Source organism: Scophthalmus maximus, chromosome 20 (genome assembly GCF_022379125.1).
Source record: "Scophthalmus maximus strain ysfricsl-2021 chromosome 20, ASM2237912v1, whole genome shotgun sequence".
In the NCBI taxonomy this organism is placed as follows: Eukaryota; Metazoa; Chordata; class Actinopteri; order Pleuronectiformes; family Scophthalmidae; genus Scophthalmus; species Scophthalmus maximus.
The window spans coordinates 17,775,483-17,795,986 of NC_061534.1; the positions used below are offsets into that span (position 1 = coordinate 17,775,483).

General features: G+C 39.2%; 1 protein-coding gene across 2 annotated transcripts in view; it reads right to left on the reverse strand.

The window, feature by feature from the left end:
- Positions 1–19,406, reverse strand: part of dgkb (diacylglycerol kinase, beta) — a 75,119-nt gene extending 55,713 nt beyond the window's left edge. The window contains exons 1-10 of one of the 2 annotated variants that reach the window (XM_035608988.2): positions 19,136–19,406; positions 17,106–17,243; positions 10,336–10,412; positions 9,504–9,524; positions 8,607–8,754; positions 6,507–6,644; positions 3,279–3,328; positions 2,067–2,141; positions 1,145–1,264; positions 101–218 (exon numbers count right to left, since the gene is read on the reverse strand). In XM_035608988.2, the coding sequence (XP_035464881.1) occupies positions 101–218; positions 1,145–1,264; positions 2,067–2,141; positions 3,279–3,328; positions 6,507–6,644; positions 8,607–8,754; positions 9,504–9,524; positions 10,336–10,412; positions 17,106–17,175 (817 nt within the window). In that variant the 5' untranslated portion in view covers positions 17,176–17,243; positions 19,136–19,406. The remainder of the gene's footprint in view (positions 1–100; positions 219–1,144; positions 1,265–2,066; positions 2,142–3,278; positions 3,329–6,506; positions 6,645–8,606; positions 8,755–9,503; positions 9,525–10,335; positions 10,413–17,105; positions 17,244–19,135) is intronic. The other variant, XM_035608990.2, reaches the window with a different exon arrangement.
- Between the last annotated feature and the right edge of the window lie 1,098 nt (positions 19,407–20,504).

A 20,504-nucleotide genomic window follows, 5' to 3' on the forward strand; every position in this document is an offset into this window, starting at 1 on the left:
AGTGAATCATGCGGCTCAGTTGTTTATCTATAAATTGATATGTATTTTATCTATTTGTGCAAATCAATCTGTCAAACACTACAGTAGGTGAAGTACTCACATGAGCAGCAGAGTCCCTGCTTCCCCAGTCCAATCAGCATGTTGAGACACAGGTTACAGTAGGCCGGCTTGTTAAAGTGCTTCAGTCTCCACACATGTTGCCCGTCGTCTTTTACATTCTGCAGCAAGAAAAAACAGATGATCGATGATGAATTGATTGATTCAATACCAATTAACTGACAGACTAACTACAGTTTTATATATCCGGATGTTTATATTTAGCTAATCATGAGTTGTTTTTTTTATTTTCACTCAAAAATATTTTCTTTAAATTGTATTTTACTTTTTAAACTGCAGGCCAAATGGTTCAACTGAAGCACAGACAGATATTAGTTCTGTATATTTACAGTAATATTCATTCATTATTTTATTTTTATTTTGTTAAAGCTGGTCAAATGCTTCCATCTAGTGGGTAAATCATGAACTGAAGACAGAACTGATGGCGCATTCAGTGTTTTGGGGATTTGGGTTTTGTTTTGTTATATACCTGTGTAATGGTGATACAGATGTGATACTGTAATTCATTGCACTTCTTGGTTCAAAAGATTCATCTCTTATCAAGTTGAAATACATTATGATTGGTAATCCATTACTCTGACCTGTTAGAAGAGGCTTAAAAGAGAAATATAAACAACAGCAAAAAACAATTGCTAATGTCTCGTTCAGACCGGGGGAATAGGGGAATGTGCGGCGCGCTCCTCCATTACACCAGTGGACGTGACTGAAGCAACATCGTGTCTGTGTCATATTTTCTATTTTCGCCTCTACAGGGGCGTAACACCTGCACATTTTGACACCTGTGTCATTAAATAGACTTAGACTGATTCCAGGATTACAAGATGTATATAGATTTATGCCTTTGTCAGTTTTGACTCTTTAAGACCCTGTGGCGGAAACACAGCTAAAGACACAGTTGGAACAACTGGACGCAAATCAACTGATGTGTGACAGTCTTTCTCTTTGATTATTTCCAATCTAAAATATTTGAGTGTTGTTCAGCAACATGTGTCACTGGCAAATGTCAGCGGTCAGTCTGTGGACTCACCGTCTCCAGGCCCAGCAGCACTAGCAGCGGGATGGTGGTCATGCCGCCCTGGATCCACTCCTCCAGGGACACAGTGCCGTCATGATCGTAGTCGATCTCCCGCATCATTTCCTGGAGGATCTACAGACAAAAACATTATAACCGCAAGGGAGCTTTTGAATCAAAAGCAGATGACGATCATATCACTTGATGTTCATCTACAGATACATTTTGCCTAACTGCCGTCAAATTGTAACTGCTCAAATTTTAATTTTCAAATTCTGTATGATTTTTTTAAACAGCCACTTCCAAGGTCAAGAATGAATAAGGAATGAACATTTTTAATGCACAAATGGTTATTTTCTTTATAGAAAAAAGCCATCCTATGACACTATGAGGCTTTTTGACAGTGAAGGCCCAAAACTTCCCAAAAAAGGGAAATTATTAAATAAATATATTTATGAATAAATGAGCATGATAGATTAAACAAACATACCATTATAAGACTAAATAAAAGGATGGATGGGAAATAAATTAATTATTAAACATTATTATGTTGTTTTATTCTGAAAACAGTTTTTACTTATTGCCCATTGAAACATTTTTATTTGACAATTTATTTTTCAATTAATCAAGCTAATTCATTAATTCACAGCAGGAAACAATGTTTGGATCTAGATGAAAAAAACAACATATTTATGGTATTGGATCTACAAGTTTGTACAATGACACAGATCTGGTAAAAGAAAAACATTTGGCCTTGGCAGTGGTATGGGATCTACTGAGTGACAGTGTCGTTTATCTATTGGTAATTCCTTATATACATCTATTCAGCCTGCAGAGAAATGTCTACTCCGAGGAGAATGCCGTGAAGCATTGGATAGCAGGCATTGTGTTCTTACTTCACAGTTTACTGTGTTAATTCATCAAATGTCTTTCTTACTGGTTTCAGCTCAGTCACGTCCCACTCCAGGTACTCTGCTACATGCATCATCTGGGAGATAATGTGCTCGAGCTCCTGCGGTGAGACCACAGACAGTCATTACAGGCACCAAAACACTGTGTTTACCTTTCTGTATATTGCAGCCTTACACACTGATGTCACTAAATGTCTGTGGCCTGAATAGACTGATAAACATGTGTGTAATAGCAGGTTGGGGATGTCATCCTTCCGCACAGAAGAGTCGCACGGAGGAAAACAAAGGCAGCGTGGGAAGAGCTAAGGAGCTGATGGTTTAATTACAATGGTTGTTTTTTTGTTTTTTTTGGCAGCAGGAGAAAAGGGGGACGACACTATTAACTCGTGGCAGCCTGTATCGCTCTGATGCCCTTTGGGTTCATGCTGAGTATTGATAAGAATGTATGAGAGTGGATGAAGAGTTCACACATTCAAAATGTGCCTACATATTTTGTATTAACTCTAAATCTAGAGTTTGATCTGGGGTCCTAATAATGTCTCTGGTTGCCCTGAATTAACACATCTGTTTTTTATTGTACAACACTTACTGTTTCGCCTCTTTCAGGAAATAATGAGTGGGAGATGACTAATACACACACACACACACACACACACACACACACACACACACACACACACACACACACACACACACACACACACACACACACACACACACACACACACACACACACACACACACACACACACACACACACACACACTTTCTATGCATATACACATAAATACTGGTGCTCTCTCACTCATAAATACACCTATACCCCACATTTATATTACACTAGATAGAGTTATGTGGAGAGATGAGAGAGAGAAAGTAAGAGTAGGAGAGAGAGATATAAAGTGAAGAGAGACAAAATAAATTGACATAGAGATAGAAAAAGATAGATAGATACATATATATAGATAAACAGAGATAGAGGAAGACAGAGATAGATAGAGTTATACTGTAGATAGATAGATAGATAGATAGATAGATAGATACGATTAAGTGATTAAGCATAATCAGCAGATTCATTGATAACTTAAATAATTGTTAGTTGACAATACTTCCAATATTTTGTGTCTCCTGCTGTCTTGGTGACGATTCTTCGAAATTTAGATTTTTACATTTTAAAAACTCCTTGTGAATGTGATCTGTTGAAGTATTGAAAAAAAAATGGTTTTAAAGTAATTTACCGAGCTGTCCAAGGACCCGTTTCCATCCACGTCATAGAGACGAAACATAACTGTGGAGACAAAAACACAACGTCAGGCTACAGTATTAACACCATGTTCTCTCTGCTCCTCATCAACCATTGAGGTGAAGTGTCTTGTAATTGGCAGGAGAAGCCGCATCACTCACTTCTCCTTAATCTTCCTTATCTTCTGTGTGAATGTCACTGTGTACTCCACCAACACAGTGAAAACCTGTATTCATAAGCATCTGAATGCTGCAACTTTAAGCATTTCCATGCTTTAGTGTCACCATGGAAACAGAAGGCTTCCGCAACCCCAGCTATTATTGGCTGCTCCTGAGCGTCATGGCGATGCGTAGACAACCCCCTCTCAAGTCTGAACACAGCGGAGTCGTGACAACAACAGCAACAACTACATGACCTGGCTGCAGATCATTTCCATAGTAGTGGCTATACTTAGAATTGCTATAAACTCCACCCCGGCCCCCGTGTGAGCGTGGTCCAAGTGCAGCAGTGGGTGGTGGCTGCTGACATCATCAGCAGTTGACGTCAGACGGAGGTTCGTCGGGCCACTAATTAGGAACTATTGCCAGTTTCCTGAGAGATTGTGACCTTTTGAGGCAAAGGGAGTGGGAAGTGATGCTGGTGTCTGGTGTTGGGTGGAGGTTGATGGTGTTACAAGAAGGTAAATGGTAAATGGACTGTATTTATATAACGCTTTTTTAGTCATATAGACCACTCAAAACGCTTTACAGGAAAGTCACAATCACCCATTCACACACATTTACACAACGCTGCTATAAGTGTCTTGCCCAAGGACACATCGGCATGTGGACTGGCGGAAGCTGGGATCAAACCCCCAACCCTCGGGTTTATGGACAAAAGACTCTACCGGAAAAGCAATAAATTGCAAAGGAGCACAAATAAGTTGGACAAACCAAAATCTCTGTGAGAGAACAACAATAAAAGCTTATTGATAAACTTGTTAAAACTTTTAAATCTCTTCCTGGAAAAAGGAATAGGAGATTTACAATTGCATTTGTCCTTGTAGATGAAAAAAGGTTTCCTGAATTGTGTGTGATGAAATAAATAAATTTCAATGAGCCAGTCGAAATCAATAGTTTCATAATGAGTTCCTGTAAAATAATTATGAGTGAAATTAGGGCATTTTACTGAAGCTACAAACAAATGGGGCCATATTTTATTTGGGGAGTCAAATCCTCATGAATAAAACTGTTCAGGGATTATAGTGTAATGATATAATAAAAAGACGTCAATATAACAAATCACATTCACACATTCAAGTTTTTTAGTTTTTTAGTGACATTTCTCTGGATTCAGCATCTTGTGCTGGAAAAAGAAGAATCCAATTTTAACACAATCTTTAAAAAAAACCATTATTGAGTTAAAAAAATTGGACATTAGAGGTATATCACGGGGAAGATTTCAACAGGGAATGGATGAGATCTCATATCTCATCAAATTATGTGATCAAATATAATGTTTTAGGAATTATGTTGAACCTGGTTCTTGATTCTTCCCTACTTTGTGGTGTTTAAGATATTCATTTCAAAATGCCTGCAGTGAGAGGAACTACAGCATTTCACCCAGCAGATAAATAGTGATTGTTGGTTGAAACTGGTAATAAATAACTCAAGACATGTTTCCTTTCAGTGCAGACAAAATTTAGTCACATGAACAGTTCAAATAAGTTGCACTTCTGAGACAAACCAGCAGATAGAGCCATCAACTACAGAAACAACATCAGTTTGGACCACAGAGGAGGAAAGAGAGGGGGATGCAGGGATGGCGGGAGGGAGTGCATGGGAGCCATCATCCACAGTTAAATGTAGATTGTGCTCACATATTCACACACAGCATTGGCTGAATAATTTAGTCTTCCCTGCACTTAATGAGTGCAGGTCCACTCAATAATTCAGTAGCTGGATGAGAATTACAGAAACATAGAAAAAGTCTGATGTCCAATTAAGTAGCGTAACCTTGTGAATAAATGATGTGATGAATGCAATTAAGAGGCTTGGGAATGTCTGGCGATAAGCGGCAAATACCAGGTATCAATCAATCCGTCAGAGAAGCTTCATCAGAGCTGCAAAGATAATTTCCAAAGAAATTGAATAAGGCAGAAACAGAGTCGAAACAGTAAAATGAACAGATTTTCATTTGATAGTAGATTAAGGCGTACAGACTCTGAAGAAAGCAGAAATCATGAAAAAAATAAAGGATAATATTCTTTTGTAAGCTAATAAAAAGCTTATTTCAATTACTGTTTTCATCAAAGAGAAAGAGCAACAAAACAAGTATGAAAAAGTTTGATTGATTTTGTTTATTAATGATCCAATACTACAGAAACAGAAATTTAATAAAATGCTGAAGCAAAAGAAAGAAAGTTTAAATCAACACCAAAGATATTCTGTGCCAGGATTTTGCCCCGATGAGCGTTTATGAAAAAATGGACACAAACAATCTCGCTGGTTTAGTTGAGTCTCCATGTGCAGTGTCAAAAATTGATTCAGATTCTTTATCATTCATTTCTCTTTCGATTCATCTGTACCTGACAAAGAGCCAATTTAGATATAAGTTTCTTGAACTCAGCACCTGGAAAATAGTATTTTTTTGCATTGGTTGTGGCCAAGACACAAGAAGCAAAGATTTTAGAAACAAATAGATGAGCAAATGTTGCTTGCTATGCCATAACCATGTAAAATACTTGTTTCTGATTTGCTGGCAGCTGCTTTTGAAATCGTAGAAAATGACATCATACAAGGATCCATTGAGTTCAGCTACCGATCTAACTGAGGTTTCCATCCACCTGTTTTATGCACATTTTCATATTTGATACTTAGCTACTTCGAGTGGCTTGATGCTGCTATTTTTCCTCACAAGCTTTTGTGGTATTAACTATGTCCTAATTTACCCTTTTGTCTTTTTCTCTGAGCTTCTGTCTGACCTAACGTAGACTATGACACTGTTTCCACCCACTGAGGGTTTACTCACCCAGTTACAATTTCTGCCTGATAGCTCAGTTGTCTGGCTTGTGAATCTTTTTTTGTTTATTTGTGAATTCAAGGTTCCCAGTGTTTCCTCCAATGTATCTCAGAGATTCATAAATTTAGGACTTGTTCACTATCTGCACATTACATTCGATTGTTTGCTGTATATTTATTATAGAAGAGCCAAAAATGGTCATATGACTTGGGATGACACTCACACTCAAGCTTGTCCTCAGGACGTCCGCCCTCCAGCAACGACAGGTAACACACAATGTTCTTCAGCTGCACCGTGTCCAAAGGCCTGGGCAGTGCGGGTGTCTTCAGAGGGCTGGAGCTGCCTTTGATCAGCTTCAACCCTGTAGGGAGACGGAGACAAAAGGTCAAAACTGCCATAACGCCTCTCATGTTAGCCCAACAACCTGCTGGATTAGGATGCCTCACAGTCAAACTGATCAATGGTGTGTGGTGTCCAGTTCAACAAAAGGGCAAATAAACAGACAGTCCAGGTTTCGCCTTATCCAACGCTTGCTTTATTTTCGGGGCAGAGCTGTATTCCTGCAAGTGTTATTAAGTGGATTCATCCATAGTCTATGCACAAATGTCTCAACCTTATCTCACTTTGTTAATGGTGAAGAGAAGTATATGATATAAGTCATTAGCACTATTGATTCTTCACTCTGGTTAGCTAGTTAGTTTTTTTCCCCCACATACAGTAAAAAACAAAGACAGGGTGGTGCAGCCAATCCCAGCTGACATTGTGCGAGGGGCGGGGTACACCCTGGACAGTTCGCCAGCCCATCACAGAACCAACTTTTACTCTTTGTCAATTTAGAGTTGCATGTCTTGGATTGTGGGAGGAAGCCTGAGTACTCGGAGAAAAACCCACGCAGACATGGGCAGAACATGTAACTCCAGAAAGGCCCTTGGTTTGTCCGAAACGGGATTCGAACCAAGAACCTTGTTGCTGTTTGGTGACAGTGCTAACCACCGGGCAGCCCCATATAACCCAGCGTGATAACATATTAGACAAAACATAGCTAGCCAGGAATGTTTGCTGTGTTCATCTATTGAGAGTTAGAGTTATCGTAATTGCCTAAGAACTTTGCATTTTTTCAGAAAGCTTAGATAAGTTTTAAGTTTTTTCGTCTTAAGTTTGCTACTAAACATTACAATGAAGAAGTCATGTAAAGATCAACATTACGGATGAGAAAGCGCATGGTAGAGGGAGCTGAAACTGAAGGCAATACTCTCTATTTATTTAGTCAGTCTACTTTCTTTCATATATGGTCAGGAGCTTTGGGTAATGACCAAAATGAAATTGCAGACACAAGTGGCCAAATTTAGTTTCCCCCACTACGCTTTGAAAGAGGCCAGCTGAATTGGCTCAAGCATCTGATGTAATGCCTGTTGAAATCTTCCCTGTGGTGATATACCTCACATGTCCAAGTCTGAGGAGAATAAAACATGTTGGAAGAATTATATATCCAACCTGGCTGAGACACACCTTGAGATCCCTGACGAGCTGGAGGACGTGGCAAAGGAGATGGTTGGAATTCATACTTGTATAGGATAGGAAAGATGGATGGATGGATGGATGGATGGATGGATGGATGGCCAATACTGGCCTAACATCTCTGACAATGATTTGGGGTAAAATATTTCACAAATTCTAGCCCTGAGGTCAAAATCATGACGACAAATAGGAAAACACAATAGCAAATCAAAAAACATGATTTCAAATCAAAAAATCCAACACTGAATTAGAAAACACTGTTTTGTAATTTATTGATTTGATTTAATGGAAAACAATGTGCATTAATGTTTCATTGCTTGTTTGGTGATGCTTCCTTTGATGATGTTGCTGCTGATGTTGATCTGACACAACATTAAAACCGAAGATTATCTCATAAGACTTTAGACAAGAGGTCGGTTAACCACTGTATTTTAAATCCGTTTGACAGAATGGAAATCCTGGCGGATTAATATCAGTTAGTCATCACCACATTAGAATGAGATATTAGTATAAATCCTGTAAACAAACAAGGCAATTGCCAAGACAGTTGGCAGCTTCTACAGTACAATTTACATTATGTTCCATCAGGCTGGACTTGATAGGAGTTAGATTGTCTGAAGGCTCAAGACAGAAAGATGGTGCTGTTTTTGATTAATATTAAAAATCGTAAAAAAAACATGCCACTGACGAAATGCTTTGAGGAATGAGCAACAAACAGTACATGTCAGTAGCAAGACAAGACACCAAAATGTTGTGTTTGTAATTTGAGGGTTTGTTGGGGTAAATATTTAATTTCTACACTTACCTGAGACTTTGGGTTTGTCAGGACATGAAGGACTGGGTTTGAGTCCCTTGTTACTAAATGACATGAAGAGGTGTAAACAGAACTCTTCAGGAAGTTCGCTCTCCAGGAACGTCTGCATGAAGACCTTAAAGCCCTCAAAGTCAATCTCCTAAAAAAACCAAGACAGGGAGAGCATAGTTGCACTGTAGTGAAAATACAGAGGATGGTCAGTATCAAGACAGTATGTTTCAACTTTTGCAGGAAACATTTGTGATCATTTGCAAAATGTTGCAGAATTTGTGCTGCAGATTTCTGCACCTCGAAAGGATGCCTATAGTGTTGTTTGGACTGTGAGCGGTGAAGATCTATTTTATAGTTTCAGCTTTTCTGCAGCTTGTTCTTTTGCATTCAATGGAATTAAAGGGGCAGTAAGTAATTTTAGAGATGGCTTGGATCCCTCTTTATTGTTGACAACTCTACTGCACTGATCAGGCCTTGAACCCCCAGCCTAATGTATGGGAGAAAGACGCGCTAACCGCTAGTCCAAAACCCCTGAGGCATAGCATTGTTAGCAAGCACGTCTCTTAAGATGTCGGGAAGTGATGTTTACAAACTGCACAGCATTTTTTTCGGCGCACACAGATACTACAACTAGTGGACCATGAGGATTTTTACAAAAAGTGTATCGGAAAAAAATCGCCCCTTACTGCCCCTTAAACATAGTCTTTATTCTTCTAACATTTAGGCTTACAACTTCATCCATCCTGATGATTGCTTTATTAACTGAATCTATGAATCTTCAGGTATAGACTGACACAAAAGTTGCTCCACTACAGCTTGAGAGTTTAGTTATTCAATGACGAACTTCATGAGCAAAACATACCGACCAATACAGAAAGAGGAAGAGACATCGGTTACCTGGCTGAGGATTTCCTGCTTCTATACGCAGCAGCATTTTAGAAGGAAAGAAACCCAACACGTGCATGGATTCATAGTGCAATTATTACCTTTAAAGTGTACTATATGTACATATTACACATGAAAAGAGTCACAACAAAGACATGACATGTAAATACAGGTTTATACTGCCAAGCTGTCACTCAATTAAGGATATTAAAATCATCATGCAGAAAAAACTTCTAAACTGGATCAAAATCAGTGTATTGGATAATGTGAATTGTGACTTTTTTACTGGGAGATATTTCCCCCCAAAAAACATATCAGGAACTGAAACCAATTTTATAGTTTGTCACAAAATGTTATAAATCATGAAAGTGACAAAAGAATTATCCTCCTCTCCACACCTCATTATTCCACCACGCAACTGTTAAATCAATAAAGAAAATTTCAGCTTTGAAATGTTTTCATTATGGTGACATACCTGGCTAAACCTTTCAGCTGCAGGAGTGTAATCCACATATTCTTCAAGCTAAAATGGCAGTTTACAGCTCAGCCGGGTGTCAAAATATTGTTTAAAAAAAGTACGAAGGAGTGCAAAATATGTGAGGAGCCGCTCTTCTAAAAATCCTTTCTTCTGGATCGTTTTGTGTTAAAATGTTCTGTGTTAAGTCCAATTTGTCAATTCCAATTCTTTAAAAATGTTTTTCAGAAAGAAACAAAGACAACAACCATACGTCGAGATATTTCCATTGTTGTCCAAATGCAGACAGGAGTGCTGTATGAGGACTATAAGCACAGCTGGATTGAATAGACTATAAACTATCTGTGACATAATATAAATGGAACATACCTCCTCTGGATTGTATTTAGCCAACACACCATCTCCATGGAACTCCTGCAGCACATCCTTCAGCTTCTTGGTTGAGTCTGAGCAAATACATTGAGGACGTTAGTGTGTTCTACTGTTAATCTTACAAAAAAATTGTCTTCCCCTTCTAGTGTGTATATATTTGATATTACACATTCATTTAAACCACTATACTCTGAAAGAAAGGGCATTTGTGCAGAAAATACAGATTGAACCACATCTTTAAAGTCTGTTTTATTTTTGAACTTGTTAGCAAACGGCAGCCCGTTTATACATCCATCAAAGCATTAGCATTCAGGCGGAGTAAGGTTTCTGGCTACCTGAATATAAACTCAAGTCTGTTTATTAGTCTTCGCTTTCCACTAACTTGAGTAAAGACATAAAGCTCCAAACATCTGAGCGGAACAGCAGGTGATAATCTGTGGGTTCATCGCTATGAGCAACATCTACAGTACATACAGGTTGTCAATGATAATATAAAGGATAAATCTTTTTAAAAAATGTATCTAATTTGTGATATTTTCTTGAGACAACACATAACAAAGATCTTTGTAAAGCAATGTAGAAAATATTAATTTGTACAAAAAAAAGGTAATTTGCACTTGTTTTACTTGTGTCATAATTAGAGACGGGCATTTCAGCACTGTGTTAGAGACAGAAATAAGTTGAACATACTTACTGTGATAATTACTTTATGCTGCAGAGCGTTTACGAGCCCCACTGCTAAATCAATTTGCTGCGCCACAGATACCAGGTTCTAATGTTACCCAAGTTAATTAGAAGAACCGTTTTATCACACACACTGAACGGCCTGGTCACATAGTATTAGCCAATCACAAATTACTCTATGATGGTTTATAAGTATGGTGCCTCCTATGAGCTAGCTTGTCTCCGACTTATTCAGACCCAAGAAAAGGCTACTCTTCGGTTCCACATAACGATGAAATTATGTAAGCTTCTGGAATACTGAATAATGTTTGCGAGGCTAAAACTCCCACCTGCCATCACGGAGCAGCCAGACACCCTGAGACGAAGTTGTTCATAAAACTGCGCAGCATGTCACTGATTGATAATCAGCAGGTGTGAGTTCAGGCTTGCATGTAAGCAATGAAATTGTTGTCAACCAGTGTGAAATGGGATATTGTTTTTTTTCAAGTGTTTTTTAAAGCTTCTTTTTTTTCCTCCATCAGGTGTCAGGCAAAATATGAATATACACACTTTACACAAACCTATCAGTCTCTTGTTAAATTTGTTCAATATCCAGCTCATGATAACATACAATGCTGTAGGATAAAATGTTACGCATAGGTAAAAACAAATATTGACAATAGCTGATATTTTGCATCTGTTTAGATGCTTTTCTTGACAGCCTTTTGTAGGTCGTGACATTTTGTTACTTCGTGCTGTAATGGTTTTATATCTTGTATTTTCTCAGGGTGCATTTTACCATAAGAATCTAGAAATAAACGCCTCACATTGGACTGATTGTGCCATCATTAGTGACCATCTTTATTAGCAGGCCATCTACACAAATCATTACAGAGCAGGGTGATTGTGTGTCCACTGATTGCCTGTCACAAGGATGTATCCATTGTGTTGCATCTAGTAATCAGAGGACAAGTCTCATTTCATGTTTTTTTGGAACAGCAAAAATGCTCCTTCTCTTAAGCAGCACTCTGGTGCACTGTGTGCACATAAGCAATTATATCAAATAAAGAGAAACTCTAATTGTTGTGAGTCAGATCTCAGGTGCGTGACTAGCCGCACAGCCATTAAAATGTTATGAAAGTGTGCGCAGCTCACTTTAATGAGAAAGAAGGGGGGATGAAGGGAGATATGAGGAGGGAAGGCGAGGCAATGTGATGCCCATTGTTGTGGCTCAGAGAATGGGATATTTTATAACCTGTAGTTGCGCAGCGCACAAAGAGTCACCCAGAGCTTGTTGAAACATGATTATCAGAATGTGTCTCGCATGCACACATGCCTGCACGCACAAACACACTCAAAGACTCTTTAGTTCTCTCTAGCAGCTTTGTTTTTGTTTTTTTCATTCTGCTCTCTGCTTTCTATTCAACACAATTTTCATTTCAAGCTACATTGTGAAGCCTCACATGTTCTTGCTTCGTTCAACAAACTGCCCACAAATCAAATATTTGTAAAACATGGAAACAACAACCAGAACCTGATTGCTCTTATGTGCAGCATCAACCGGACAGAGCAAAGGGCAGTCCCTGAGAGTATAAGGAACAATGTTGTCACTAGGGTCAGAGAAATTTCACGAAGATATGTCTTTACCATGTAAAACACTGGTACAAAAGATCCTGCGTGAAAAACATACTCAGTAGCAAATGAAGAGACAATGTTTAAAATGGCTTTGAAATGTCATGTTTGATACTAAAAATAGCTGAAAGACTGTCTATTCAACCACTGTATCTACACACAGAAAGCACTTAGTATCCAAAAGAGTTGGACAATGAACAACTTTATTTCTTGTCCATTGTTAGTTGCATCGCTTGTCTTCCTACAAACCATTTACTGTGACTGGCGTTTTTGTACTTCCAAAGCCAGTCCAGCAAGACACTATGTGTGGGTGGTGCACAACATCCTGCCGTTAGCCTGCCAGGTGTCGTCACATTTTCCATCCCTGGTACCATTTCAAATGATGAGATGTGTCAACATCTCGAAGCATAACATAAACTCCCGGCACCCAGAGCACAGTCTACTAAGCAGGGGGCCCGTTTGTCGGGGTTGAGAATGAATCATTCAGAGCTCAAATGGCACTGCACAGATTAAATGCCCGAGCAGCTTGAGCTTCCTACATCAGCAACACGAACGCACAGGCAGCAATTACAACATCAAAAATGTATCATTAAAACCAAGGGATGTGTGAGAATAACCATAGTGAATTGAATTGCAGTTTATAGCAGACACAAGCACACCTTTGTGATTTGTGTCTTTGTATTTTGTGTGCATCTCGGCACGAAGGGACTGCTGTGAAAGCAAATTTGTCTCCATGAGGAGAAATACTGAGGGTCTAAAAGCAGAAATCATACTCATACCAAGAAATCACAACTTTTGTGAACTGGGTGAATCTGCACAGACTGAACAAAGACACAAAGTAATGAGGAGATGATTCAACATTTTGGAAAAGATTGTGCATCGTTTTTTCTTACCAGGGTTTACTCAGATGAGATGATGAATTTCAATTCAGTATACATTAGCCTAGCACAAAGTTATACCTCAGATCTCTGGAATCTGGGTTATTGTTCCATTATAATCTTGGAACTTGGAATTACCAACCTCCGAGTCGGAATTTGCAACTGGAACGCCCCTCCCAGTCGGAATAACAATTCCGGAGGTCGGGAAAGAAATCACCATGCCGACTTCCAAGCTCGGAAATACAAGTTCCGAGGTAAAATGGAACGCAACATAACACCTCCCACATGGTCTAATTTCTCGGTTGTAGCTCATCAGAAAACAAACTAGCTGCCAATCCATCCATACATCTGAAGGTAGTGACTTCATGACAACTGAGCCCAGCTCATGCTGATTTGTAATTAAGGTATTACCTATAAACCACTTCCACATTTAATATGAACGCTTTAGAGTTGTTAAAAGATCTTTGATGTCGGCATTCCTACTCTGCTTCCAGTTTGTAAACTGTTATGCTAAACTACTTGTAATGAACCTACAGTTTATCAATGATGAACACACATACATGAAGTTGGTCACAGTTGTTCTTGTTCAATGCCAAGTGATTAGCAAAATGCCTGTATTTCAATAAATGCTGATCTTTGTCCTAAAGGAATATGAATCGCAAAAGTTGTTTATGACAAAGGACCTTGACAAATGGTACAAGAACAAGCGAATCTCAAAAAGACAAGTCTAATCTCCTTAAGCCTACACAAATATTGTTGCCTTTTTCATATTGGTGAAAATTCAGTAACAACTTTCCTTTTTGAAAATAAATGTCTTCGTTTTTTGTCCCACACAGTGAATGAACCACAAGTGTTGTAGCTAATTTGCTGATGCAAATGTAATTTGATGAAAACCGCCTGCCCATGAGGAAGTGCACATTCACTAAAGACATTATCAGTGGCCCCGAATTATTGATTTTGCCGCAAGTTTAATTCACAAAAATATATATAAAAATGATTTGACATTGCAAAACCTGAAGTTCTGCTGTCAGAAATCAACGGGCCCAAAACCCCAGATCCAGTCGGACCTGAAAAACAACAACATTACCACAGCTGTTACAAAGTCAGGGCTATAATGGCACAGAAATACATTTGGGAATGATTGCTGAAGCAGAGCAATCAATGAGCGGAGAAGGTTAAATGGATATGATGGTCACAGGAGTACAGTAGATGAGTTGTCACGTCCACAATTATAACACTGGACAGCACCCTGAGGCAGATTGTGAGTTTTCCTAGAAACTAGCCTGAACTGAATTGTATGAGATGTTATCATGCCAATAAAAAGCCAGTAACATATACAAACTTTAAATTATTAGAGATTTCTATATAATATAATTGATTATAATTGCTAATTCAAAGGGTTTTTGCCCAGTGGAGAAATGAAGACTATCTGTAAATGACTGTTTGATGGTGTAGTAGGTTGGAAATGATATATCTTAAGTTTCAATATTTGAACTACTATAACATTATTTTGTGTTAACATCAAGGTAATACACTTCCAGACCAATAGATGGCAATCTGATGCTGTTGTGGATATTAGGGAAACTTTAGCTACAAGTTCTGTTCATGCATAGCTCAGAAATAAAGGAGCTCTGGCATGAGAAAGACGCTAACTTTTGGTCCTCTCTATATCAATCCACAGGTACTGAAAAACTTGGTTTTCTATCTTAAATGTGGTTCATGGTATAATGTGAATGTTGTAGTAAGTGTTTCGTAATGTTTGAGCATTATTTGAGAAGTTTGAGATTTTTATTAAATGTATTTAGCTTTATGTATGCAGCTTATTGCCCCATCGTGCTGCGTATTTCTTTTCATGAACTTCAGTTTCACAGTTAGTTTTGTAAGTCTACATAACTGATTCAAACATTCGGTAACAAGAGAAAATGTGTTCTAAAAATTGTTAAGCATATTCGCCAGCCGCTAGTGATTACTAAAATGAAACCAAACTAGTGTCAAGTTCTTGCCCCACCAAATCTTGTTTGCGCTGCAGTCAAGTGTGTGTGTGTGTGTGTGTGTGTGTGTGTGTGCATGTGCGTGTGTGTGATAGTAATGTTATAAGAAGGGTTTGTGTATGAAATGCTAATTTTGTAAAAGTGATAGCAGGACTGAATGTGATGATAAAAGAGACTGGAATGAGAGTAAAGTGAGTGTGTGTTTTGGGTTAATTTAGGTTATGTGTAATTATGTGTAATTATTTTGAATTCATGCGTTATTTTCATTCCTTTATTTCTCAGAAATATTTATGTATTATTTAGACAGTCATGTGAGTTGGAGAAATGATGTGACTGAGAGTTTTGTAACTCAGAAATATAGGTGCCCTGGTATTAGAAAAACGCTAACTTTTGGTCCTCGCTCTATCAATCCACTGTCACAGTTTCTATATTTGGTTAAGCAGTGTGTAACCCTTGCTACCTGTCCAGATTACCCCTAGGTCTGGCGCCGGTAACTGTACTGACTCATTATGTTTGTTCTTACGGAAGAGAATTTTCAAAATACAAAGAAATTGCAAAAGTGATATACAGTCTTGACTGAGGCAAAAACTTAACTTAAACTTGTATGAATTGGTATTTTTGATTACTTTGGGGCAGAGCAACAAGTTGTAAACACAACACATCACCTTATAAAATGATGCCAACTCAGAACATATTCACACTTTTTTAGCTGTTTGGTTAGCCTTTATAATAGCATTAACTACTTTTTTGTAGATGTTGCTAGAAGTGATGAACCCATTATCACCTGACTCTGTTATCGCCTGCTGTTACGCTCGGATGTTTGGACCTTAACCCGTCCTTCCTTAAGTTAGTGGAAACTAAAAACAACTGAAAAGACACCTTAGATTTGTCAGGTGGCCAGACAAATTACTAGCCTGTGACCCAGACAAATTCTTGGAGCTCATTTCATCTGCTCTACCAGGCTACGTCTGGATCCCCTCCATTGAAAAGTGATGTCCAATTGGCAGAATGTTGCCCGTCCAATCACAACCAATTATCTGATAATGGGCGGGGTTTATACAATGACTGGGAGAAAAGCGACTTTTGCAAACAACCAAGGCTGCAGCTGATGAAAGAGCAATTGACCAAAACAGCAACACCAGTTCACAGAGATTGTGGAATCATCATCACATCACATCTTTCTGCATCCTCTAGTCTGTTGACATTTTGGCATCGATCAACAGAAGTCACATGATTCGTTGCTCTCACTGGTTGTAGGACTATCCAATTGCGCCCCGAGGCATTTTGGTCTGCGTCCGTTGGTAACGCCTCTTGGAAATTGTAAATGAACTCAGAGGTCCCAGACTAATACGCATTTGAGTATTAGTCTGGCTACGCCAGGCTAACATATAACTGCACCTATGTTTGAGCGAATATGTAGCCGCAAAAAAACTCACTGTCTGCAGGTTTGCATTTATTTAGATGTGCAGCTTTGGCTAATGAATATGGTGAGAGTGAGTTGCTGAGGGTGTAATACAGTATGTTGCTGGAAAATTACTTTTCACACAGAGAAAAGAGTCTCCTCAACACCATCAGACAAACAGAGAGTACCTCTCCTACTCACACTGGGTGTATTCCTGTAGCAGGGCAAATTCAGCTGGGGTCAGTGTGACCCATTTGTCATGGCCGCTCATTGTGTTCAGGCCTCGTCTCTTTGTCCGCCAAGCATTCCCCGAGCGGCGACACGCAGCGGGGCGTCACTCTAGGGTGACACGATAGACATCAGATCACCTGTCCCCTTAACAGCTGCCAACACTTTTTGACTTAATGGCAACGAAAACTAAAAAAAAATTATGTAGTGAGTATGTTTATCAATTTACATATTAATATATAAAAACATTTTCTATATAATTTTCTATCAGTTCTGTTTCTGCAGCTGCCACTTCCAACATTCACTGCGGTGTGACGTGCTAAATATCCTTCTGCTTCTCCATCAGTTCTTATCAAAGTTGGTGCAACGACTTGACAATTCGGACAATGACGATCATATGTCAGCCAGGTTCTAATTTTAAAAAAAAAACTAATGGTAATGGACTTTTATTTTATGAAGTATATTTCCAATGACCTTGGTTCATTATTCTTTAGTTTCATGTCAAGATTTCAATTTTGATTAAAATAATCCAAATTGTATAGTTCATTTCTTTGATCAAAATAACAAAATAAAATTACACATAAATGACAGGTGAAACATTCTATTGAACTACACACTGTCACATTAGAAATGTATTTCCAACATCTGGAAAGTTGGAATATTAGCCAAAATCCATTTTGCTGATGTTTTTGTTTTTTAATGTTTACAAGTGTTTATGCTTTTTCAAACTAATAATGGGTTACACCGCTGAGTTTGGTACAGAAGTTCGGGGGCAATGCCCTTAATGCTACTGTACCTGCCTCTATGATTGTAAGTCACCTTGGAAAAAAGCATCAGCAAAATGAATTTCATTTTATGTAATGTAAAATGTAGAAATAACAGCAGCACAAAAACCTCTAACATCAGCTCAACTGTTCACTCATTACATGTTCAAGTCCTTGTATCGAAAAAAATCCTAATTTGGTCATGAAAAGCTCCAGAGCTGGTATTTAAAACAACCAATCAGCCTGACTGGTTGGTATGATGATAACATTATTGGGTTCAAGCTAAATGGGAATTTTCATTCAATATCCAATATTATTATTACTATAAGTAGTATGTGTTTCTGCAAGAATTTTTTTTTGCAGAAAGCTATTAAAACAGCATTTATACCATAATGGCATAAGCATAATTTAAGGTTTGAAACTTTTTTTGAGGGTAAATTATGCATTTTAGGGGAAGGAAAAATACACATCATCAATGAGACAAAAAACCTTGAATATAATTTGTGTGTGTGTGTTTTGGTGTTTTTGCATGCGTGTGTTTAACTAATAAACACTGATGTGCATGAATTGAGGCATGTGTGAGGGACCATGCATGAGTAAATGTGCAGAAGAGGAACATTTTACCTTCAAGAACCCCAGCAAGAAAAGGCATGGACACAAACAATAGCTGTATAAATTATTAGTAGGACATCATGATTATTATAGAGACTAGACATTTGGGGGAAAGCAGCAGTCAACAGAGTGTGCAGAGTGTGCATGGGAATCAGCCTCCCTCGCATCAACTTTGATCTGCCTCTGGAGCTGAAACTAGAAAATGCTCAGCATTGTCTTATTTCATGTTTTTGCACCGACAGCAGAAAAATACTGATGGTGGAATCTTCTCAATCGTATCTATCTCCAGTGACTCTAATTCCAACACATCATATAGCACTTATGTGTGCGTGTGTTCCAGCTGTACAGTACACCTCTCTCTCTCTCCGTTTCAGTGCATCCTCAAAAAACCAAAAAACACAAGGCTGGCTTTCTTTCAATGGTCAAAATCCTGCTCCACCAGTGCTATCCGATGGGCTTCACTGTCCTCAAGTAGTGCAGTGAGGAGGATTCAACTGCCAGCGTTGGTCCATGTGCAGCACCCCCACTGGCAGTGGCAGAGGACCCGAGCTGCTGCTGTGACACGAGATGCAGACCACTGCGACAAAGAGCATCACAGATGAGACGAGATGTCAACACGATGCTCACCTGCTGCAGCGCAGGGGTGGACCTTGACGAGTGGGATGAGTGGGAGGATTCCTCCAGGCAGATGTTTTCAAATGGAGCTCCTCGCTGTCATCCGTGCCGTCTTTCTCAATTGCAAGGCAGAAGTGGGTGTTCGTAATTAGATGCAGTTTGAGAGAGAGAGGGGGTATGGAGGAGCAGCGGCAGCAGCAGCCCTCCTCTCCGCTGCATGTCAGTAGAGGTGTTTGTTTTTCTCCGGCAGTGTCTGGTCTCTGGTCAGAGCAGCATCACCGGGGATGTGGAGTAGAGAGAGAGAGAGAGAGAGAGGGAGAGGGAGAGATAGAGAGAGAGATAGAGAGAGGGAGGGAGGGAGGGAGGGAGAGAGAGAGAGAGGGAGAGATAGAGAGAGAGAGAGAGAGAGAGAGATAGAGAGAGGGAGGGAGGGAGGGAGAGAGAGAGAGATAGAGAGAGAGAGAGAGAGAGAGAGGGGGAGAGAGAGAGAGAGAGAGGGGGAGAGAGAGGGAGGGGGAGGGAGAGAGAGAGATTTTTTTAAAACAATGTTTATTAAGATTTACCAGAGAACATCACGGTACTACAAATGAAAATGGAAAAAAACCACACTACAAAATAACTGGAAAAAACAGAATAAATCACAGAGTGAATGATGAGCTCTCCCTCCTTCACAGAGAGAGAGATAAAGAATGAGGGAGGGAGAGAGAGAGAGAGAGCATAATTACCCAACGCTGCGCTGCCTGCAAAGGTCAGTTTCCATATACCCGCTCGCTCGCGTCACATCCCTCCATCCCTTCTCTCAATCGTTCTGGTCCTCACCTCCCCCTCCCTTCCCTGAAAAACCCTGAGGTCCTTTGCTCTCCTGTTTTTCCCCCCTTTGTCTTTCTCATCTCTCCCTCTCTGTGTATGTGTACTACTCCCCTCCTCTCTGCTTCTTTCAAGCCATCTCCGCTCCAGTCACTGTGGTACGCATCAGTAGGCGACATTAGCATTCAACACGACTGTCGGTAAGTGCAGCAACCTGTGGGATATCTCCTCCAGAGTGCTGAGCAGAAAGTTTGTGTGTGGGGGGGAGCACTCAGAGATGAGAAATAAGAAAACAGAGGTTGAAGGTGATGCAGGGGAACAGCAGGTGATACTTATGTGACCAATGTCTTCACAAAAGGGAGATTTGAAAGCATCCATACCCAAATGTTGTCCGTTTTAATCAAAAACTCTAGAACATAAAATATAGTACCAAGAATGAAATAATAAAATACTGTAAACATATGCCTACTAGTATTGTATGTCCCAGTTTGAGGTGATGGTATATTTAAAGTACATAAGATCCAGTATAATCGTATAGGTTGATTCCACATCAAAGTATGTTTACATTCTGTTA